Source organism: Pongo abelii, chromosome 18 (genome assembly GCF_028885655.2).
Source record: "Pongo abelii isolate AG06213 chromosome 18, NHGRI_mPonAbe1-v2.0_pri, whole genome shotgun sequence".
Classification (NCBI taxonomy): domain Eukaryota; kingdom Metazoa; phylum Chordata; class Mammalia; order Primates; family Hominidae; genus Pongo; species Pongo abelii.
The window spans coordinates 27,657,849-27,674,138 of NC_072003.2; the positions used below are offsets into that span (position 1 = coordinate 27,657,849).

General features: G+C 38.8%; 1 protein-coding gene across 2 annotated transcripts in view; it reads left to right on the forward strand.

Moving 5' to 3' along the window:
- The window catches only part of RBBP6 (RB binding protein 6, ubiquitin ligase), a 33,203-nt gene extending 23,517 nt beyond the window's left edge, over positions 1–9,686 (forward strand). The window contains exons 12-19 of one of the 2 annotated variants that reach the window (XM_054533657.1): positions 246–342; positions 469–547; positions 656–710; positions 1,829–1,897; positions 3,971–4,333; positions 4,620–4,721; positions 5,568–7,322; positions 7,697–9,686. In XM_054533657.1, coding sequence (XP_054389632.1) covers positions 246–342; positions 469–547; positions 656–710; positions 1,829–1,897; positions 3,971–4,333; positions 4,620–4,721; positions 5,568–7,322; positions 7,697–9,266 — 4,090 coding nt within the window. In that variant the 3' untranslated portion in view covers positions 9,267–9,686. The remainder of the gene's footprint in view (positions 1–245; positions 343–468; positions 548–655; positions 711–1,828; positions 1,898–3,970; positions 4,334–4,619; positions 4,722–5,567; positions 7,323–7,696) is intronic. The other variant, XM_024233466.3, reaches the window with a different exon arrangement.
- The last annotated feature ends 6,604 nt before the right edge of the window (positions 9,687–16,290 follow it).

Below are 16,290 nucleotides of genomic sequence, written 5' to 3' on the forward strand. Positions count from 1 at the left end.
CTTGCAACTGATTTCTGTCATAACTATCGTATCTTCTTAAGGAGGGTCCTTCATTTTACTTTTCCACTTAAACATATAGAGAACTCTTCAAAGTTTCAGCCTTCTCTCACTTTCCTCAGAAGTATTCATCATCTTTGACTTAACTCATCTTACTGCAGGTGATGGGTAAACAGCAGCAAACTTTTTTACTCTTAATTGTCCATTTCTGATGATTTTTAATGTATTATAATTTATGTTTTTTTAAGGGATTCTGATAATAAAATATTGCCAGCTGCAGCTCTTGCATCAGAGCACTCAAAGGGAACCTCCTCAATTGCAATTACTGCTCTTATGGAAGAGAAGGTAAATTTTACTGGTGCTTTAATTTGGGATTTTTTTACAGCAGGGTTTTGTTTTTCTGATTTTGTTTTCACCTCTTTTTTTTTTTTTTTTTTAACTATTTCTGTTTATTTGTGGTTGTTTCTAAAGGGTTACCAGGTGCCTGTTCTTGGAACCCCATCTTTGCTTGGACAGTCATTATTGCATGGACAGTTGATCCCCACAACTGGTGAGTAAGATCACTTTGGTTTAGACTTTTTTCCCTTTAAAAAATAATTTTAGCTTGATTTAATGTGCAATTTTATATTTACCTACTGCTTTTATTTTTTGTTTCTAGGTCCAGTAAGAATAAATACTGCTCGTCCAGGTGGTGGTCGACCAGGCTGGGAACAGTGAGTAGATGTTTACAATAATCTTCAGATGATTGCCTGCAAACTAGATAATGGAAGGTCCAAACTAGGCAGCGGGTCACTGCTCTTTATTGTAAACTTTCATGTGCCAGATTAACATTTTTTATGTAAAATGTCAAAATTCAAGCTTATATGAGGGTTTTTTTTTTAATGAGCAAATCTTTTCTAAAATACAAAATTTTAAAAGTTTTTTTCTACTTTCATATCCAACAAATGGGGATCTTGACAGGACTTCAGTTTAATGAATAGATAAGAATTACTTGAAAAGTTATTTTAAATATGGTGTCAGTTATTTTCCTAGTAGGTTTAACTTTTTCTATCCTTAATTTGGATGATCAAAGTTTGATTTGAGTACATAAATACATAATAAGATTAACATCCACCGAACAAAAATTTTTTGTCTGAAATCGAGTTGTTCTACAGGATATGTTTTTTCCACCCTAAAATACAAAGAACTTTGATTTTCTCTGTGGGATGTTTTATGGCATTGAAAATCAGCAGACTTACTTAATGTATTTTTAGTTATATAATTATTTCTGTTTATATAATCCAATTGAAAACTGATATATTCTTAAAAGTATGAGTTACTAGCAGGATATATCGGTAGAAGGAACATAGGATTTAGGAACAAGTAGACTTGGGTTTGAATCCCATCTCCTTCATTTCCTAGCTGCATGACAGTGGTCTTGTGGTTTTACTCCCTAACATCCATTTCCTCGTTTGGATTTGGAATGACACTACCTACCTTAACATGTAAAATGACTTCATTGTGCCCAGCAGACAAAAGGGCTCTTTTCCTTGTATATAACAATAAGTTCACAGAGTAATTTATAGAGTGCTAATTAAAATATAATATTACATAAAGTAGTCTATTTTGAGGTCTAGTTATTTGTTGTGATACAGTTAATTGGTGGGGGAAAGTTAGTTTTAAGTAAATATAATATTTACTCAGCTCTCTATCCGAAACAAGTTTAAGAATTGGGGAGTAGGAAAAAGTTTCCAGAGTAGTTAAAATTGGTGTCTTAACATCTATGCATGGAAAGGTCATGTATTATACCCATGGAGAAATGCTTGAGCTATATTTTTTTTCTCCCACACAGTTCCAACAAACTTGGCTATCTGGTTTCTCCACCACAACAAATTAGAAGAGGGGAGAGGAGCTGCTACAGGTAGGCATGCTAAAAATCTTGGAAAATAATCATATTATTTTTTATATATATATCTTACCAAAGAAATTAAAGCACAGCAGTGGCAGGAAGGAAGGGGGTCATTTGTTTGTATTGTGCTTATCCCTCTTAAGTCCTGGGCAGTTGTCCTTAAAGAGGGCTAGAAAAGAATAAATTATATATAGTATCTTAAATGATGGTTTTTAAGACATTTTTAATATTCCTTCTCAGTGATTACTTTCTCCCTGTCAGCAAACAGCAGAGTATTAGCTTGCATTTACCCTCTTGGAAGTAGAAGAAAGTCATTAAGGCTCAGACAATATCTAAGATACCAATTTAATTTAAGATGAAAGTTAACAAGCTCAGCTCCCAACTGTGAACAAGAATTGCAACTATTTCTCTTCTAGACTCCACTGTCCCAATCATCTCCCACCCTCTCTTTTCCAAAAGAAGAGACAGGAGATTGTTAGAGGCTCCTGTGCTAGTGGGCGGGTACAAGCAATATTAATCTAAGAAGTAAGAATCTTACTGTCTAGGTCAGGGGTCCCCAACCCTGGGCCACAGACCAGTACCCATCCTTGGCCTGTTAGGAACTGGGCAACACAGCAGGAGGTGAACAGCAGGTGAGCGAGCATTACCACCTGAGCTCCACCTCTTGTCAGACGAGCAGTGGCATTAAGATTCTCATAGGAGCATGAACCCTGTTGTGAACTGCGCATGCAAAGGATCTGGGTTGCACGCTCCTTAGGAGAATCTAATGCCTGATCATCTAAAGTGGAACAGTTTCATCTCGAAACCATCCCCCCACCCCCCTGCCCCCGTCCATGGAAAAATTGTCTTCCACAAAGCAGCTCCCTGGTGCCAAAAAGGTTGAGAACTGCTAGTCTAGGTCATAATCACCACCAGGATAAAGGAGCCACCAAAACTTCATAACAAGAGTTTTGGCCAGGCATAATGGCTCATGCTGGTAATTTTAGAGCTTTGGGAGGCTGATGGGGGAGGATTGCTTGAGGCCTGAAGTTCAAGATTAGCCTGGGCAACATAGTAAGACTCTGTCTCTACCAGAAAAATAAAATAAAATAACCAGACATGGTGGCATGCATCTGTGGTCCCAGCTACCTGGGAGGCTGAGGCAGGAGGATCACTTGAGTTTAGGAAGTCAAGGCGGCAGTGAGCTATAACCACATCACTGCACTTTAGCCTGGGGGACAGAGTGAGACCCTGTCTCCAAAAAGAAGGAAATTCGGGATATTTTCTAGTGCTTCATTGCTAAACTTATGAAAGTTTACTATGTCATTACTGGATCACATTTTAAAAGAAGGTAATACTTATTAATTCATGGCTCTCTGAAAAGATGCTTAAAATCTAAACCCCTACTGTTGCTGTTGTGTACCAATTATTTATAATTTAAAGCACCTTTAGTTTAACAGAAGTAACCCATTCTGTTTGGTGAGGCACAAATTAGAAACTTTAGCCAACACTGTTATTTTTACTTAAGCCTTTGAGAGAAAGCATTGATATTTTCATTGTTAATTATAGAAGTTAAAACTAGAATTTATTCTGCTTTGTATGATCTTCACCCACTTCCTCCCTCAAAAAAGAGGTTACAGGAGGTGGTTTTCCTTCATTTAAACTTTTGGGGCTGGGTGTGGTGGCTCTCACCTGTAATCCCAGCACTTTGTGCAGATCACCTGAGGTCAGGAGTTTGAAACCAGCCTGCCCAACATGATGAAACCCTGTCTCTCCTAAAAATACAAAAATTAGCTGGGCATGGTGTCACGTGTCTGTAGTCCCAGCTACTTGGGAGGCTGAGGCAGGAGAATTCGCTTGAACCCAGGAGGTGGAGGTTGCGGTGAGCCAAGATTGCACCACTGTAGTCCAGCCTGGACGAGAGTGAGACTCTGTCTCAAAAAATAAAAAATAAATGAATAAGCTTTTGGGGAGAGCTAGGTCATAGCAGCATTAACCTGTCAGTTCCTTCAAAGTTTGAAAATAATTATGGATAGAAAAGATAAGCTTACTTGTCTCAGATGACTTTAGTTTGAAGAAGTAATATCTTGGAATTTATTTCTCCAGAAGTATAAACCGTGGGCGACACCACAGCGAAAGATCACAGAGGACTCAAGGCCCGTCACTACCAGCAACTCCAGTCTTTGTACCTGTTCCACCACCTCCTTTGTATCCGCCTCCTCCCCATACACTTCCTCTCCCTCCAGGTGTTCCTCCTCCACAGTTTTCTCCTCAGTTTCCTCCTGGCCAGCCACCACCCGCTGGGTATAGTGTACCTCCTCCAGGGTTTCCTCCAGCTCCTACCAATTTATCAACACCTTGGGTATCATCAGGAGTGCAGACAGCTCATTCAAATACCATCCCAACAACACAAGCACCACCTTTGTCCAGGGAAGAATTCTATAGAGAGCAGCGACGACTAAAAGAAGAGTATGTATTCTAATTTGAAATTATTATACACTTTTTTCATTTTCTGATAATAACATTAAATAGGTGTCTGGAAACGTTTTCCAGTGTTTCCAGTTAGTATGAGAAATTCACCTAAAATTTAAACCAAAGCCATACAAGCAACTTCTCAGGGATTCCTAGTTTATAGTTTTAAAGTGGAAAACTAATGGCAATTTCATTCCTTTCATTCATGATCTAATTACATTTGTCTTGTTAGTTTTCTTAAATGGTTTTTGTTAACTTTCACTCTTTAACTTTATTTTACTAGGGAAAAGAAAAAGTCCAAGCTAGATGAGTTTACAAATGATTTTGCTAAGGAATTGATGGAATACAAAAAGATTCAAAAGGAGCGTAGGCGCTCATTTTCCAGGTTAGTGTTTTGCAAGCCTTCACAACAGAATTACAAACGGGACTTTGAATATCCAGGGATTAGCTATGGATATAAAGAACATTGCACTTAGGAATTTTTCTGATTCGGTCTAGGTGTATAGAAGTGAAGATGTAGCTTATTTCCCAATATCTGTTCATTGAAATAATGTCTCAGTGTAAATTCTATTGTGTAGAACTAACAGTTGTGGGGATTAAATTGCCCTTGTCCCTTGAAGTTATTTATAGTATCAAATAATTGGGAAATGTTTTTGGAAGGAAAGAAATAGGGGAATAGCCAGAAAACAGTTCTCAGGACCCTTTTACCATAAGGCTACAGCTTCTTGCTGGAACATTAACCTGTGTATTATGAAGTAGTAGTAGAATACAAATTGCTTTATTGATAGAAAAAGTGAATTATAAAAATTCCCTGGAAGTTTGTTTAAAAGACTATTTTTTAGCCTTACACTTGAAATGTGGTTTCTTTTAAAACTAGGCTGTTGGCCAGTATAGGACAAAAAACAGACTCCTACTTCAATATTCAGATAGGAAGTGAAATTTAAAATTAATTGACATTTTGTTTAATGTTAGTTAGCTCATATAACTCACGGTACATTAATGCACTTCACTCTGATTGTTAAGACTTCACTTTTGTTTTGTAACAAGTGATTGCTCTGATTTGTGTACTTTATTCCATTCCAGTAGAGGTCACTGTGCCTCTTTAATCATCTGAGGTGAAATTTGATATAAAGAGATGAAACCGTGAGGAAAGAATGCTAGAATCTGAGAGTCTGTGTTTTATTTTGTATGTATTTCTCAACTATCAACTATTGTTTTGTTTTGTTTTTAGGTCTAAATCTCCCTATAGTGGTTCTTCGTATTCAAGAAGTTCATACACTTATTCTAAATCAAGATCTGGTTCAACACGTTCACGCTCTTATTCTCGATCATTCAGCCGCTCACATTCTCGTTCCTATTCACGGTCACCTCCATACCCCAGAAGAGGCAGAGGCAAGAGCCGCAATTACCGTTCACGGTCTAGATCTCATGGATATCATCGATCTAGGTCAAGGTCACCCCCTTATAGACGCTATCATTCACGATCAAGATCTCCTCAAGCGTTTAGGGGACAGTCTCCTAATAAACGTAACGTACCTCAAGGGGAAACAGAACGTGAATATTTTAATAGATACAGAGAAGTTCCACCACCATATGACATTAAAGCATATTATGGGAGAAGTGTTGACTTTAGAGACCCATTTGAAAAAGAACGCTACCGAGAATGGGAGAGAAAATATAGAGAGTGGTATGAAAAATATTATAAAGGTTATGCTGCTGGAGCACAGCCTAGGCCCTCAGCAAATAGGGAGAACTTTTCTCCAGAGAGATTTTTACCACTTAACATCAGGAATTCTCCCCTCACAAGAGGCCGCCGAGAAGATTATGTTGGTGGGCAAAGTCATAGAAGTCGAAACATAGGTAGCAACTATCCAGAAAAGCTTGCAGCAAGAGATGGTCACAATCAGAAGGATAATACAAAGTCAAAAGAGAAGGAGAGTGAAAACGCTCCAGGAGATGGTAAAGGAAATAAGCATAAGAAACACAGAAAAAGAAGAAAAGGGGAGGAAAGTGAGGGTTTTCTGAACCCAGAGTTATTAGAGACTTCTAGGAAATCAAGAGAACCTACAGGTGTTGAAGAAAATAAAACAGACTCATTGTTTGTTCTCCCAAGTAGAGATGATGCCACACCTGTTAGAGATGAACCAATGGATGCAGAATCAATCACTTTTAAATCAGTGTCTGAAAAAGACAAGAGAGAAAGGGATAAACCAAAAGCAAAGGGTGATAAAACCAAACGGAAGAATGATGGATCTGCTGTGTCCAAAAAAGAAAATATTGTAAAACCTGCTAAAGGACCCCAAGAAAAAGTAGATGGAGAACGTGAGAAATCTCCTCGCTCTGAACCTCCAATTAAAAAAGCCAAAGAGGAGACTCCAAAGACTGACAATGCTAAATCATCATCTTCCTCTCAGAAGGATGAAAAAATCACTGGAACCCCCAGGAAAGCTCACTCTAAATCAGCAAAAGAACACCAAGAAACAAAACCAGTCAAAGAGGAAAAAGTGAAGAAGGACTATTCCAAAGATGTCAAATCAGAAAAGCTAACAACTAAGGAAGAAAAGGCCAAGAAGCCTAATGAGAAAAACAAACCACTTGATAATAAGGGAGAAAAAAGAAAAAGAAAAACTGAAGAAAAAGGTGTAGATAAAGATTTTGAGTCTTCTTCAGTGAAAATCTCGAAACTAGAAGTGACTGAAATAATGAAACCATCACCAAAGCGCAAAATGGAACCTGATACTGAAAAAATGGATAGGACCCCTGAAAAGGACAAAATTTCTTCAACTGCACCAGCCAAAAAAATCAAGCTCAACAGAGAAACTGGGAAGAAAATTGGAAGTACAGAAAATATATCAAACACAAAAGAACCCTCTGAAAAATTGGAGTCAACATCTAGCAAAGTTAAACAAGAAAAAGTCAAAGGAAAGGTCAGAAGAAAAGTGACTGGAACTGAAGGATCCAGCTCAACTCTGGTGGATTATACCAGGTAGCTGAGTGTAGGGGGTGGGTGTGGAAGTTTGTTGGGAGAAGGATTTTCTTCAGTTTTATCCATGCTTGTGCTTTTTATATTAATTATGAATGCTGATCTAGGGAAGTAGGCTGGTTTTATGTAGTCTTTTGTTGTCTTTGAAGAAGGGAATTGCCAAAGACAAGGTTGTAAGTAGATTTTGGGGGTGAGCCACATTTGTGTTTATACAATCATAATCTTAAATTGTGTGTCTTCCTTAGGGCAGAATAAGTTTTTTGTTTTTTTTTAAATGTTAAAAGGACATTTGTGTTTAAGTTAGCATTTTTATATTTATCAGTGTTTTATAATAGTAAATTCTTCATTAATTAAAAATATTTTGTTATTCTTTTTAGTACGAGCTCAACTGGAGGCAGTCCTGTGCGGAAATCTGAAGAAAAAACAGATACAAAGCGAACTGTGATTAAAACGATGGAAGAATATAATAATGACAATACGGCGCCAGCTGAAGATGTTATCATTATGATTCAGGTTCCTCAATCCAAATGGGATAAAGATGACTTTGAATCTGAAGAAGAAGATGTTAAATCCACACAGCCTATGTCAAGTGTAGGAAAACCTGCTAGTGTTATAAAAAATGTTAGTACAAAGCCATCAAATATAGTCAAGTATCCTGAGAAAGAAAGTGAGCCATCAGAGAAAATTCAGAAATTCACCAAGGACGTGAGCCATGAAGTCACACAACACGAGGTTAAAAGTTCAAAAAACTCTGCATCTAGTGAAAAAGGGAAGACCAAAGATCGAGATTATTCAGTGTTGGAAAAGGAAAACCCTGAAAAGAGGAAGAACAGCACTCAGCCAGAGAAAGAGAGTAATTTGGACCGTCTGAATGAACAAGGAAATTTTAAAAGTCTGTCTCAATCTTCCAAAGAGGCTAGAACATCAGATAAACATGATTCCACTCGTGCTTCCTCAAATAAAGACTTCACTCCCAATAGAGACAAAAAAACTGACTATGACACCAGAGAGTATTCAAGTTCCAAACGTAGAGATGAAAAGAATGAATTAACAAGAAGAAAAGACTCTCCTTCCCGGAATAAAGATTCTGCATCTGGACAGAAAAATAAGCCAAGGGAAGAGAGAGATTTGCCTAAAAAAGGAACAGGAGATTCCAAAAAAAGTAATTCTAGTCCCTCAAGAGACAGAAAACCTCATGATCACAAAGCCACTTATGATACTAAACGGCCAAATGAAGAGATAAAATCTGTAGATAAAAATCCTTGTAAGGATCGTGAGAAGCATGTATTAGAAGCAAGGAACAATAAAGAGTCAAGTGGCAATAAACTACTTTATATAATTAACCCTCCAGAGACACAGGTTGAAAAAGAGCAGATTACTGGGCAAATTGACAAGAATACTGTCAAGCCTAAACCCCAGTTAAGTCATTCCTCTAGACTTTCCTCTGACTTAACTAGAGAAACTGATGAAGCTGCTTTTGAACCAGACTATAATGAAAGTGACAGTGAAAGTAATGTTTCTGTAAAAGAAGAGGAAACTTCAGGAAACATTTCTAAGGACCTGAAAGATAAAATAGTGGAGAAAGCGAAAGAGATCCTGGACACAGCAGCAGTCGTCCAGGTGGGCATAAGCAGGAACCAGAGCCACAGCAGCCCCAGCGTCAGCCCCAGCAGAAGCCACAGTCCTTCTGGAAGCCAGACCCGAAGCCACAGTAGCAGTGCCAGCTCAGCAGAAAGTCAGGACAGCAAGAAGAAGAAGAAAAAGAAGGAAAAGAAAAAACACAAGAAACATAAAAAGCATAAGAAGCATAAGAAACATGCAGGCACTGAAGTGGAATTGGAAAAAAGCCAAAAACACAAACACAAGAAAAAGAAGTCAAAGAAGAACAAAGATAAAGAGAAGGAGAAGGAGAAAGATGACCAAAAAGTGAAATCTGTCACTGTGTAAAAAGACAGATTTTAAAAATTGACTTAATTACTAAGTCATCTGTATTAAATTTTGTTATAATGTAAAGAGATTCAAGCCTTGTAAATAAATGACATGGAAGACCCTGTGCTGCACTTAAAATATTGCTGCTTGATTATTTGATTTTTACATCAGAGCTTTATAACACGAACTTTTGTACAGAATTGTGAGTTGTGACCATGTAACATGAGAGGTTTTGCTAGGGCCTATTATTTTTAACCACCATTAATTAGTTGGGGTGGAGTTTACTGTAATGTGAAATTTTCACATTTGAATTTTTTTAATTGCCTGGCAAAAGCTGATATAAGTTCTAAAATATCAGCAGAATGATTTGCTGAATTCATTACAACCCTGTTATGTCACTTTTTGATTACAATAAAAGTTTTCAGTAAACTTTTCAAATGTTGAGTATTTGCATTATTTACAGAAAGTAGTGCCATATCTATATACTTAACCCACCAGACACAGGTTGTATGTGTGTCTCCATTTCCCTATTTTAAAATTCTTAGTTTTTAATACAAGCTGAACTGAATATACAGAATTCTAAACTAAACATGGAGGATACATTTCATAGGTGGGCGGGTGGAAGAGGCCAGAAATGAATCAGGATTAATTGGAGATGTGGTTAAATAAATCTAGGAGAGTCTTGAATTACATAGAAATTCGAAGTTTGAACTTTCAAAATGGTTTGGATTTGAATATTAGAGATGCAGAATTGTGACTCGTTTATGGCCACGTATTTTTCCGGAAACCCTGATAAATAAGTATTAAATTCCTTGATAAAGTAGAATGCAGCTAAACCATTGAGTGTTTGTGGCCTACCCAGTCTGCCCAGTTGACAAGCGGTAATTACTTACGATGAGTTTCCTTTATTGCTGTGGTTCGGGAAGTGTACCTGGGGACAGTGAAAAGGTACTGAAAGGATGTGGGGAATGAGGGAGAGTAGGAATGGCACTTCAGAAACATAGTGGTATAAGTAGGGATTGAGATCATCTTTTTTTTTTTTTTTCTTATTTGAGACAGAGTCTCACTCTTACCCAGGCAGGAGTGCAGTGGCACGATCTCAGCTCACTGCAACCTCTGCCTCCTGGGTTCAAGTGGATTCTCCTGCCTCAGCCTCCCGAATAGCTGGGGTTACAGGCGCCAGCCACCACACCCGGCTAGTTTTTGTATTTTCAGTAGAGACAGGGTTTCACCATGTTGGCCAGGCTCATCTTGAACTCCTGACCTCAGGTGATCCACCTGCCTCAGCCTCCCAAAGTGCTGGCATTACAGGTGTGAGTCACCGCGCCGGCCAGTCATCAATTTTAAGCGGTATACAGACATACTTTTTTTAAATGTGTTTTTTAAGTGCAATACTTAAAAATATTAAGTGATTTTAAAATTTTAGAATTATATTTCTATAGGTGACAGGCAAGTACTGTAAAGATCATGAAAGCTGTTCAGAACTGAATTAGGGAAATGCTGCCTCCGAATCAAATTAACTTTGTTCTAAAGGGCCCTCCTTTTGTTGTGATGCTTAGATTACATTTGTTTATTCCCAGACACCCCTGTTGCCCGGGATGGGATGTCTGGCCTAACCATTCCAACTCTACCCCACCCCACACACAACACACTCTGCCATTTTGACTTTAAAATAATCCAGCTGGATTTACTGTTAATTCTTGCTAATCTGGACCAAAAATCTCGATTAGATCTCTCACGTTCATAGGATCTGGCACCCAGAACTCACTGTTTATCATACATTCCATCATCTGAGGTCAGTTTCATTACCTAAGCTCATTGTTCCTTAAGCTAAACTGACCTTTTCTTTAAGTGCAGTCCACTCCTATGACAATTTTCTAGTTACTCAGCACCTGTGGCAACTCCTCTCAGAGAAATACTGGAGTTAAGTTCTAATGTTTCATCCACGACTTGGTCTTCCAGCTCCATCCTTTGTTGGTCTTATTTGGGGCTGAAGTTTCAACTCATCCCGCAGTCTCTCTTCTTTCTACTCTTTCCCTTCCCTAGTATCCTATGCCCTGTTGTTTCAGCCACACGCTAACATCCCCATAACCTGCTGCTCCTTACCCATCTTGCTGCACCCAAACAGCTAACCTTCAAACCTGGATTAAGGTGCTGAACACTGCTTAACAAAACTAGTCTTTGAAGACAATTTAAGAAGTAACTTATTTGCAAGGCACTGTGCCAGGTGCTTGGACTTCCTTTAATGCTTAAAAATTCCAGTTGTGCTTGATGTCTTGTGTTAAGCAGGAAAGTCCACTGCCAGTGAAGGCTAAGTCCAGCCTTGGATATTCAAGCCAGCTCCTAACTAATCCAACTCGCCCCTACCATGTGGAAGAGTAAGCCAGCAAGTAAGACTCCACGTCTTGCAGATCCCCAAAAAACCATGTCATGTCTCCCTATCTTTTGCACTCAGCTGTTTCATCTGGCTGGAATTTCCTTCCTCCTTTGCCTGCTTCATAATTTCCTACTCATTGTTCAAGAGTTAGGTTGCTGTTACCGGGCACGGTGGCTCACGCCAGTAATCCCAGCACTTTGGGAGGCCGAGGTGGGCGAATCACGAGGTCAGGAGATCGAGACCATCCTGGCTAACATGAAGAAACCCCGTCTCTACTAAAAATACAAAAATTAGCCAGGCGTGGTGGCGGGCGCCTGTAGTCCCAGCTACTCTGGAGGCTGAGGCAGGAGAATGGCATGAACCCGGGAGGCGGAGCTTGCAGTGAGCTGAGATCGCACCACTGCACTCTAGCCTGGGTGACAGAGCAAGACTCCGTATCAAAAAAAAAAGTTGCTGTTTTGGAATTATTCCCTCACAGTGCCCGCCCGCCCCCATACACGCCTGAGGTGCAGTAGCATCCCTGAATGTGCTGTAATAACACCTTCCAAATTGTTTTCTGTGGGCTGTGTTTGGTTATCTCACTCACCGGACTGAGCATGACTTCCACAAAAAGCCTAGTTTATATTCCGGAAGCCAAACCATGCCTTGCACATAGTAATAAATGTTTGAAATAATGAAATTACCTTGTTTTAAACTTTGAGATTGTGTTTTGCCAGGCAAGTTAATTCTTACCCACACACTGGCCTAAAGAAATATGTGTAGAAGCTAGTAATAAGAGTAGACTTCACAGAAAACCGGTGACGTGTCCGTTTCTCAAGGGAGGGATTAATTTTTGGCCTACTGCAGGTTTGAAAAGTAGTATCCTTCAAGGACCTAGGTGTTTCTGTGTGCCAAGAATACTCCAGAGTGTTAAAATCAGGAGCTTAAAAATCACTCCTTTGCTAGTGTCAGCATGGCAAATGAAGGGAGCAAAACCCGCTCCAAAATATTTAAGCCAGGATTTCAGAGGGGCAAAAAGCTACTTAATAAACTTAATAGTTTATTCATCCCGGTCTGCACAAGTGTCTCTGTGTACTTGTCCACTTTCCCTGTCTTTCAGCCCCTTTAATGAATGCTGTTCCTACTGTATAAAGCTAGACATAGAACAAAACCTCTGATTTGACGCATGTCCTTTCTGAGAGTTTTTATACCACTGCTCATTTACTTTAGCTTCAGCAGTTGTCTTATTTTTAACTAGAAAAAAGCCTCCTATATATAGTGTGTATATATATACGTATGTATATGCACGTATATATAAAATATAGAGAGCGAGTGTGTACCCTGCGTTTTCTTTATGTTATAAACACATCCTTTGACATTAAATTTTTCCACAAACATTTTTAATTTTGAGAATTGGAATGGTCAGGAAAGAATAGACTTAAGGTCACCTACTTAAATCCTTGAGAAAGTGTACCATGGAGCTGCTGTATGTGAATAACTTCAGCATACGGATCTGAAAGAAATAGGGTTAATAGGAATATTCAAAGACTTCAGGCAAATTCTTTCAGTATGGATCTAAAGTATAAACAGCTTATCAAGGCTCCTCTTTGATAAAAGCCTTTGAGATTATTTTTAGGATCGTGTTAAAAGTTCTTTTTAAAAATAACTATTGCTAATTCCTTTATGCACTTTACCTTTTATTAAACTTAAGGGTGAACAGTGATCTCATATTAAAGCCAACACCAGCATGAATCTTGCTTTTCCACTTTGCTTGAAATGTGGCTCTTTTGTAATTTACTATGAAGTTGGTTTGGCCAGTGTGAATGTTTTCAATTTAGGTTTCTATTTTTAAAGTCTTTTGTGGTAAGATTTTCATATGAGAATGGACATACATTTAGAATTTAAAATCTTCTTTGGTAGAAACAACTGGAAGCTTAATAATTTTTTGGGGGGTTGGGGGGTTTGTTTTTGTTTTTGTTTAGAAACAGAGTCTCTCTCTCTCTGTTGCCAAGGCTGGAGTGCAGTGACACAGTCATAGCTCACTGCTTCCCCAACCTCCTGGACTCAAGCAATCTTCCCGCCTCAGCCTTATGAGTAGCTGAAACTACAGGTGTGTGCCACCACACCTGGCTAATTTAAAAAAAAATTTTTTTTTTGTAGAGATAGGTCTTGCTGTGTTGCCCAGGCTGGTCTCAAACTCTTGGCCTCAAGAAATCCTCCTGCCTGGGCCTCCCAAAGTGCTGGGGTTACAGGGATAAGCCACCACACCTGGCCCATTAACAAAATTTTGATAATTGTTAAAATATGTTTTTACCTAGCTTAATGATATATAAAGCTGGTAGACTGATTTCTTTTTGTATCCTAAAAACTAAAACCAATAAAAACAAATATGAAAAATGAAGCCAGGGAAAACTGTATTAGTGCTGGAAACTCAGGAAAAGACAGAAGGGGCAGACATAGCTAAAAATATGGCATTTCTGCCATAGCACCACATCTTAAAAGTTTTTTGTTGTTAATGGAGAGAAGGTGAAATAAAGACAATTGACAGTTCTCTCCTTGAGAAGGCAGATGGCCTCTTGGAAAGCTTGAATAGAAGATCTTGGGTATTAGGAACACGCCATCATCTGAAGAAACAGGGATGGGCCATGGAGCAAATAAAGATAATTTCCTTTGAAGTCACTTTGAATATGATGAAAATTGCACAAAGGAAACCTGAAGCGTAGGCTACCATGTTGACGGGGATGGAAGAAGATTCTGTCCAGAGACAGATTTGTTATAGCTGGTCTCGTTGCCGGGAAGGAGGCCGGACCACGCAGCCCTCATTCCCCTGGCTATTATGGGGGCTGAAGGGGGAAAATACGCAATTTTCAAAGCATTATGGCAATGGTGCCAGAAGAGGCAGACAAGTCAGTGGAATTGAATACAACACCATAAATTGGCCCAAATATAATACACAACAGTTTCAGCATAAGTAAATGTGAAAAAGGATAGGTTTTTCAATAAGCTTTGAGTGAACTGGTTAACCACTTGGAGAAAAAAAAATCACATCTTAAAATTCTAGACTAAATATTGTTTATCCAAAATTTTATATATTTAGGATTTAAAATATTCTTTTGTGTAAATTTTGGTACCAAAATAAAATGTTGATAATTGTGTGTTTTGACCTATCACATTAAATTCCTGGATTTTATTCTTCCCATCTTCCAGGATGACCATTTTTTTATAGGTTAGGAGTTCATTATTTCAACTGGCCAGTCAACTGGAAGCCCAGGAGCTTCCCCGATATTTTTGATGATGGTTATATGAGATCTGGTTTATCCTGGTTTGCTCCTTTTTAATTTTCTGATGTCTCTTGTGCTGATTTTTCTCTTCAGAGCTGCTCATTATGGTAGAATCTCAATCTTTATACATTTTGTGACATTTCTGCCTATGTTCTGGGAACACATCACATCTTCTAATCTTCCTGTGCACACCATCATCCCTTCTTTTCTGTTCTACTTCATAGTTTCTTCATCTCTGAAACTGAAATTAGCCATTATTTTTCTGAACCAAGGATGAATTATGCCATTAGAGGGCAGAAGCTGCTTGTTCTTTAAACTAGCAACTGCTTTCCCCCTCTGCAATTTTTTAAAATTACAATCTCAACTATTACACAAATAAACATCTGAAAAATTTAAATGCCACTAGCAGCCGGGTGCGGTGGCTCATGCCTGTAATCCCAGCACTTTGGGAGGCTGAGGCGGGTGGATCACTTGAGGCCAGGAGTTCAAGACCAGCCTGGCCACCATGGTGAAACCCCATCTCTACTAAAAATACAAAAAAAAAAAAAAAAAAAAAATTAGCTGGGCATGGTGGTGCACACCTGTAATCTCAGCTACTAGGGAGGCTGAGAATCGCTCCAACCCTGGAGGTGGAGATTGCGGTGAGCCACTGCACTCCAGCTTGGGTGACACAGTGAGACCCTGTCAAAAAAAAAAAAAAAAAAAGCCACTAACAATAAAACAGAAATGCCAACAAAACAAAGTTCTGGTGCCTTCAGGCATTTAGAGTTACCTTTAAGTCCAAAACCAGTGTGATTCTCCATCTTCTCCCTCCCCCCACCGATATTGACTTTTCTACCAGGATATGTCTGTGGTAGTTAGCATTTTCATTAAATTTGCCCAGATCATAATACATTCTCAATTTTGCACGCTTTAAGAATTTTTTAATTTTTCTAACAAAGTTGTACATTGTTTAAAAAGTCATAAAGTTCTTCAAGACTTACAACAGGCCGGGTGTGATGGTTCACGCCTGTAATCCCAGCACTCTGGAAGTCCGCGGTGGGCAGATCATCTGAAGTGAGAAGTTCAAGACCAGCCTGGCCATGGTGAAACCCCGTCTCTACTAAAAATACAAAAAATTAGCCGGACATGGTGGTGCACACCTGTAATCCCAGCTACTCAGGAGGCTGAGGCAGGAGAATCACTTGAACTCGGGAGGCGGAGGTTGCAGTGAGCCAAGATCACGCCATTGCGCTCCAGCCTGAGCAACAAGCGGGAAACTCCGTCTAAAAAAAAAAAAAATTACAACAAAAACTTCATTCTCCTGCTCTAATTAATTATACCCTGACTAATTCTTTAGAGGCCATTTCAACTCTGCTAGTTCTTTCTTTAAAAAAGAAAAGAAAGAAGAATGTTATATGTAAAT